The 6681-nt window shown below is 48.4% G+C and overlaps 1 protein-coding gene across 2 annotated transcripts in view; it reads left to right on the top strand.

Annotated features, from left to right (window-relative positions):
* The first annotated feature begins 2072 nt into the window (after positions 1-2072).
* Positions 2073-6681, top strand: part of ETV5 (ETS variant transcription factor 5) — a 42832-nt gene continuing 38223 nt past the window's right edge. Inside the window, exons 1-5 of one of the 2 annotated variants that reach the window (XM_066621139.1) lie at positions 2073-2147; positions 5077-5220; positions 5360-5447; positions 5571-5618; positions 5704-5754. In XM_066621139.1, coding sequence (XP_066477236.1) covers positions 5176-5220; positions 5360-5447; positions 5571-5618; positions 5704-5754 — 232 coding nt within the window. In that variant the 5' untranslated portion in view covers positions 2073-2147; positions 5077-5175. Of the gene's footprint in view, positions 2148-3188; positions 3271-5076; positions 5221-5359; positions 5448-5570; positions 5619-5703; positions 5755-6681 lie in introns of those variants that run through there. The other variant, XM_066621140.1, reaches the window with a different exon arrangement.

The raw sequence follows: 6681 nt of genomic DNA, 5'->3' as shown, positions 1-6681 counted from the left end.
CTTACACTCGTAGTAGTGTCCCCAGCATCCTGTGAGGGCAACAAGTCTGAGTAGATAGGAAAATGTAAGATCCCAGGAAATTTCTGGGCTTCCTCTTTTGGATCCTGGGCCTGGGTACAAATTACCCCCTTTACCCCTCTCTCCTAGGCCCTGGGTTTAGCCTATGGGCATTAGCAGCCCACACACAAATATTTATTTCAGCACATATCCCACTCTGTCCCAGATTCTGAGGAAAAGTAACAATATGTTGGCAATTTAGTAAAAATTTAAAAATTGTACATTTTGATAACAGTGGCATCCATTTCCAACATGAAGTCTCTAAAGTCACAGTGTCACAAGCCTGAGAATATTTGTTTTAGAGCCCAATCCTACCTAACTTTCCAGCTGCAATACAGCCCCAAGGTAAGGTGACAAACATTCCCTTCCCTTGAGGAGGCCTCTGTGATTGCCCTCCCATTGTAGGATGCAGTACACAACCCATTGGCATGGCTGCATCACCACTGTGGATGCCAGCTATGTAGACAGGGTGACCAGATGCAATGGAGGACAGAGTGCATATCTTTAACCATTGTCGAGAAGGGGGAATTTTGGCAGGTGCAGCTTTTTAAACCTTTCCATGCTGAGCTGCACTTGCCAAAATTCCCTCTTCTATACAAAGGTATAGGCACTCTGCCCTCCACTGTATCTGGTCACCCTGTATGTAGACCCACAGCCACTTCTGCAGGCTGATCCTAGACCTGGGCATGCTGCTAAGCCAACTGATGTCTCCCACACTCACTTTCTCACAGGCACACAGGTTGGTGCAAGGTGCAGCAGAATACATACTCTTGACGCAACTGAAACTGTTCATTTGTGCAGAGGTGTAACTAGGGTGGAGCCTGAGGGGCACCTACCCTGGGTGCTACGCCAGGAGGAGCGCAACGTGCAAGGCAGTCACTTCCAGGTTCTCCCTGGTGAAGGAGGTGCTGCTGGCTTCGTGCTATCTGTTCCTTCTCCTGTGGCACTTGAGGGGGAGCCGCCACAGGAGAAGGAATGGGGGTGCAAAGACGCCAGCACCTCCTCCTCCAGGGAGAACCCAGAAGTAACATCACAGTGTAATGACATTGTGCCATCACTGCCCCAGGTGTCAGGGCTTCTCTGCATCAATGAATGCCAAATCTAAAGACCAGATGGGAGAGCCCCAACTATTTATTTTTTCCTTCTGCCGTTCTCCTACTGCAGCCAAAAGATGGCCTGAGCTGAGCATTAGCACTGTCTTTCCATCCCAAGCAGTAGCCAAAATGTTCAGGGATAATAGCAGTAGTGCACACTTCAGATAGCAAGATTGAGGGCACCCTTTCGATGGAGATTTCAGACTTCAGACATGAAGCTGTGGCTCATGGGTGTTGCATTCCCGCTTGTGGCCACCAGCTTAGGCAGGACCTGAGTGGGGGCATAAAAAGGGACTGGGGGCACAGGCTATGGGGCAGTCAGATATAGAGCCCAAGCCTACGTATGTTTACTCAGAAGTAAGCCCACTTATAGTCAGTGGGGCTTACTCCCAGGTAAGTGTGGACAGGACTGTCTAAGAGTCCTAAGACAGGACTATCTAAGATAGGACAGCCTAAGAGTCCAAGGCTAGGCATGTCTACTCAGAAGTAAGCCCCCTTATAGTCAGTGGGGCTTACTCCCAGGTAAGCGAGGACAGGACTGCAGCCATTCCCCGTTCACAGGCGGGCATAAACAGGCAGGTTCCCTTTAAACCTCTCCTGCCTCGCCCTCAGAGCGCGAGCCTCTTTCCTCCCTCCCTTTTTTATGAATGAAAACGCTCCTCGAAACAGTATGCAAATCAGGCCGTCTTGATTGGCTACATTTCCCCGGAGAAGAAAAAAATTAAGCACTTTATCGTTGGCGGGGAGGCGGGCTTAGAATGCACTGCTGGGCAGCTGCCGCCAATCCAGACAGGGAGGCGGTGTAACATCCGAGCGCCATTGGGTGCCTGGTAGGGTAAACAAGTCGTGATCGACAGCCTGTGGCAGGGCCGTGGGCCAATGGGGACGGGCGGGGCGGGCGCTGGAGGCCGCTTGGGGGCTCCGGCAGCAACCCGAAAAAAAGAGACTGGGCTTCTCGCGACTGCAACAGCGGCAGCGCGCTGGTTCTATGGGCAGGTCAGGATGGGCTTCACAGCAGCCTCTGGGGCTTGGGGCTGAGTCTCCTCCCTGGAGCTGGGGGTGCTGAGCACTGGGGCCAGGGGGAGGCGGCGGCTGGCGGTGTGCAGGTGCTTGAGGTGCTGCAAGGCGGTGGGGCTCGGACGGGCTTGGAATAGTGCTGCCTGTCGCGCTGGAGACGTTCAGCAGCCCGGGGTCCTGTGGGGAAATAATAGAGGCAGAGAGCGAGCTGTGGGGCTCCAGGGTGGCACGCAGAGCGCAAGCCTATGCTTGTCTACTCGGAAGTAAATCCCATTGTAGTCAGTGGGGCTTACTCCAAGGAAAGTGATAGGATTGCAGCCTCAGAGCCCAATCCGCTGCCTGTCTACTCAGAAGTAAGTCCCATTGTAACCAGTGGGGCTTAGTCCCAGGAAAGTGTGGATAGGGTTGTAGCTTAAAGCCCAAGCCTATGCATGTCTACTTGGAAGTAAGTTCCATTGTAGTCAATGGTCTTAATCTGTAGCCTCAGAGCCCAACCCTCTGCCTGTCTACTCAGAAGTAAGACCCATTCTAGTCAATGAGGCTTACTTCCAGGAAAGTGTGATTAGGATCGCAGCCTTAGGCATGCTTAGAGCCCAATCCTATGCCTGCCTACTCAGGAGCAAGTCCCATTGTAGTCAGTGGGACTTACTCCCAGGAAAGTGCGGCTAGGATTGTAGCCTCAGAGCGCAAGCCTGTGCATGTCTACTCGGAAGTAAGTCCCATTGTAGTCAATGGGGCTTACTCCCAGGAAAGTGTGGATAGGATTGTCGCCTGAATCCGACTGTGCCGTAGCACTGCAAGGGAAGCCTGCACAGCCACGCCGCCACAGGCTGCAGCAGGCACTGGCTCTGCCGGGATTTTTTTTTTTTTTTTGAATGTGGGCGATTTTATGAATGGAGCTGGTTTTGTGTGAATGAAGCCCTGAGCGCGCGGGGGCGGGGGCTGAGCCTCTCCGCGGCGTTCTGCGCGGCGCTGGGCTGGAGGGTGGGGGCGCTTCTGAAGAAGGCGTTTCATGAATCGAGCGAGCTGGGAAGTGCGTGTCTTGTTTTTGTGAATGGGGCCCCGCGCCGGGGATCTGGTTACACTCTCTCTACCTGCTCTGGTAGCTCCCTCGGCCATTCATAAAACTTAGAGCGGATTGGGGCGGGGGAGGGGATGGGGTTGGTATTGTTCGGCGGCGTTCGAGGCTCTGCATAGGGGCTGAGGAGAGGGAGGAGGCGAAGTGCTGTGGTTCAGCCTCCAAGGCGGATTTTTTTCGCAGGCGCGTTGGTGCGTTCTTCTGGTGGTGGTTGTTGTTGCCCGTGTGGTCTCGGATCTTTTGTTCAGAGAAGGTGGGAATGGCATTTGGGCCCCTGCAGCGTGTCAACGTGGATGCTCCCTGTGACATTCAGGAGCAGTCCGCAACAGTTGGTTTGCTGGGGTGTAGATGTTTATATAAGACTGTCCCCCTTTAAAAAAAAAATGTTATGAAACTGCACATTTGAAAAAGAAAAAAAATCACTGATTCTATGTTTTTGTCTAGAGTGAAGTAGAAAATGGAATGCATGTGCCTGCCAAGTTGTGTTGCTTGGGAAATTGCGGCAGCTTTTAAACAGCATGCAAAACTTGCTGTGCAAAAAAATGACTTGGGGCCCAATCCTTTCCAATTTTCCAGTGCTGGTGCAGTTGTCCCAGTGGAGTGTGCACTGCATCCTGTGATGGAGGGGCAGTCACTGGGACCTTCTTAAGGTATGGGGATGTGTGTTGCCTTACCACAGGGCTGCATTGTGCTTACGCCAGAGCTGGAAAGTTGGATAGGATCGGGCCCTTATTGAGGCTGCAATCCTATCCACACTTAGCTGGGAGTAAGACCCACTGACTATAATGGGACTTACTTCTGTGTAGACATGCATAGGATCCGGTTCTGAGGAACGCTTGAAAATGATCCTTTGCTTAGTAGGGCAATAACCCTATCCACACTTTCCTGGGAGTAAGCCCCATTGATTACAATGGGATTTACTTCTGAATAGACATGGCTAGGATTGGGCTCCACATCTCTTACTTGCAGCGTTCAGGCTGCTTGGAGCGGCAAGAGTTGCATCAGCTGAGCTGTTTTTCCTTTTTGTGTTGGATCTCATGTTGACCCACCATGGAGATTCTGTTGTAGAGTGTTCAAGCTTTCAAGTAAATGATCTGAGATTCTTTGCTAGTCAGAGGCAAAGGTTTGCTAAAACGATGCCACTTCAAATAATGCTTGAACAACTGCAGTCCAAACCATATTTCCTTGGAAGTAAGGCCCACTGAGATCAGGGGAACTTACTTTGTGGTACTCATGGATATGAGCAAGATGAAGGAGCATTTTGCTTTCTCCTTTCCTTCCTTTGTAACCCCAAACAGTTGATATTTACAGTATTTATTTTGTCCTGGTAGCTGAGCTCTTTTGCAAACTAGAATTGACTTTTCATGCACTTGTTGCTATTTATACTTTATCTTTTGACCATGTAGGGAGAAAATGTACTCCAAGCAATGTGATCTCTGCCTTGTAATCCATGCTGTTCTCCCTATGTTTGTTCTTAAGCGGTTGTAATTTGGTCTTAGTGATGTCACGGCTATTTCCATAGTAACTCTGTGACATCATGGATTAAAGGTTGGGGCCTTGGTGGATTGCCAAAGAAACGGTGATTCTGTTGGGATTTAATGAATATGAGCAATTGTAGGAAATTGATGAATGGAGAGAAGAAAAAAGATACTAGAGTGGAGTAACATTTTTTTAGGCATGGCATGTTTGGTGTATGTTAATGAAGCACAGCAAAGGATAATCCTCAAAGCTTGCAGACAGTTCAAGTACTATTAGAGAGGAAGTCTATTAAGGTGGCTTAAAGACAGAATGTGTTTTGATTTTTCTCTCTCTTTTCTCTCCCAACTCCAGTCTTGAGTCTGCTAGAGCTCAGTTCTGAAAACTCTTCCCATTCTGGAATTGCTCAATGCTAAAAACATCCAAGGGAATATTCAAGAATCTGCAAGTGCAATGGATGGTTTTTATGACCAGCAGGTCCCTTTCATGGTTCCTGGGGTAGGTTTTGTATGGTTCTACCTTATTGTGGTTTGGTTTTCTTAGCATAATGCTTGTTTTCCTCCTTTTTCATAAAACTCTTGGCTCCAGTTTTGGAAGGCTTGTCCTTCATAGCAACATTTTTCTTGGCTTCTTCCAGAAACCTTGTGCAGAAGAATGTCGAGGGAGGCCAGTGAATGACAGAAAAAGGAAGTTTCAGGACACAGACTTGGCCCATGATTCTGAAGGTAGCAAAGCACCTGTGCTGTGCCTCCCCCTCCCCTTGTATAGAAAAGCTGTGCTGAAAATGGACTTTTCTGCTCATGAATGCAGAGAGAGCACTGTGGCATTTTGTTCTTACTTTCTTCCAGAATTGTTTCAGGATCTTAGCCAGCTGCAAGAGGCTTGGTTAGCTGAAGGTAAATCCCTTTTGATACCGCTATTTGAATATGTGTTTTAGTATCTACAGAAATTAAAATCCCACTTTTTTTTGTTTCTCTGTAGCCCAAGTTCCTGATGATGAACAGTTTGTCCCTGATTTCCAGTCTGATAATTGTAAGTCGCTCTCTTGTTCATTACTCCCTTGCTCTGGAATCTGCAGATATATTGCAACTGTTACCAGTTTTAATTGGTCTGTGGCTTGCATGCTTTTACCATAGCAAAATGTAGCTATGGTATTTTAGATAGAAGTGTGCAGAGTGGAAGAAAAGGGAACTGATAGGATGGTGTGAGACTTGAGGCTCGGTTAATGAAAGTCCTGCTTTCATTGAAGAACTGAGGATATTTTCTTGAAGGCTCTCGGTGCTGGCTGTTAACCTTGATCTCTGCAGAACCCTTTCAAACCCCCATGAATACTTCATAATGTAAAAGATATTAAAATCCATCTGACAACAAGCGCCAGAGCACTCCCGGCTCTCGCCAGCCCTGTGCCTCCAATTCCCTCAATGACTTTTCTGGCTATTATAGCTGTAGCTAGCAAAGCTGTGAAGGACAAAGCTTTGCTGGTGAAACTTGAGCAGCTTCAGGGAGCATTAGTCATTGGCAAGCTAGCAACTCCGAGAAGGCAGCTAGAGAAGTGCTCCCTCCCACTGCATCAGAGAGAGAGAGAGAGAGAGAGAGAGAGAGAGGCCAACCTCTTTCTTCCCTGCAGTGTCTGATCTCCAACACCTGGGCCTATTTTGGCCCCTTTGGATGCAGCCAACTACTTAGCCATGCATGTTCTGTACATATTTTTGGATTGTGGGGCAATAGAGGATAAACAAAAGCAAGATGTTATTAGATTTGTTAACTGCAAACATTGCTCAGTGTCCACCTGGGAGGCTTTCTAATTTTTTTATTAATTTATTGCTAAGCTGTTCTGATTGCCACAAAATTTGCAGGAAAGAAAACATAGCCTGCAGTGGAACAGATTCTTTGCATAAGCTCTCTGTCACAGCATGCAGTGGAGTATCTTGTTCTACAGTAGATGCATGTTAATTATTG

Source organism: Tiliqua scincoides, chromosome 3 (assembly GCF_035046505.1).
Source record: "Tiliqua scincoides isolate rTilSci1 chromosome 3, rTilSci1.hap2, whole genome shotgun sequence".
In the NCBI taxonomy this organism is placed as follows: Eukaryota; Metazoa; Chordata; class Lepidosauria; order Squamata; family Scincidae; genus Tiliqua; species Tiliqua scincoides.
Note: the sequence above shows the minus strand (reverse complement) of the source record. Positions and strands in the feature narration are given on the sequence as shown.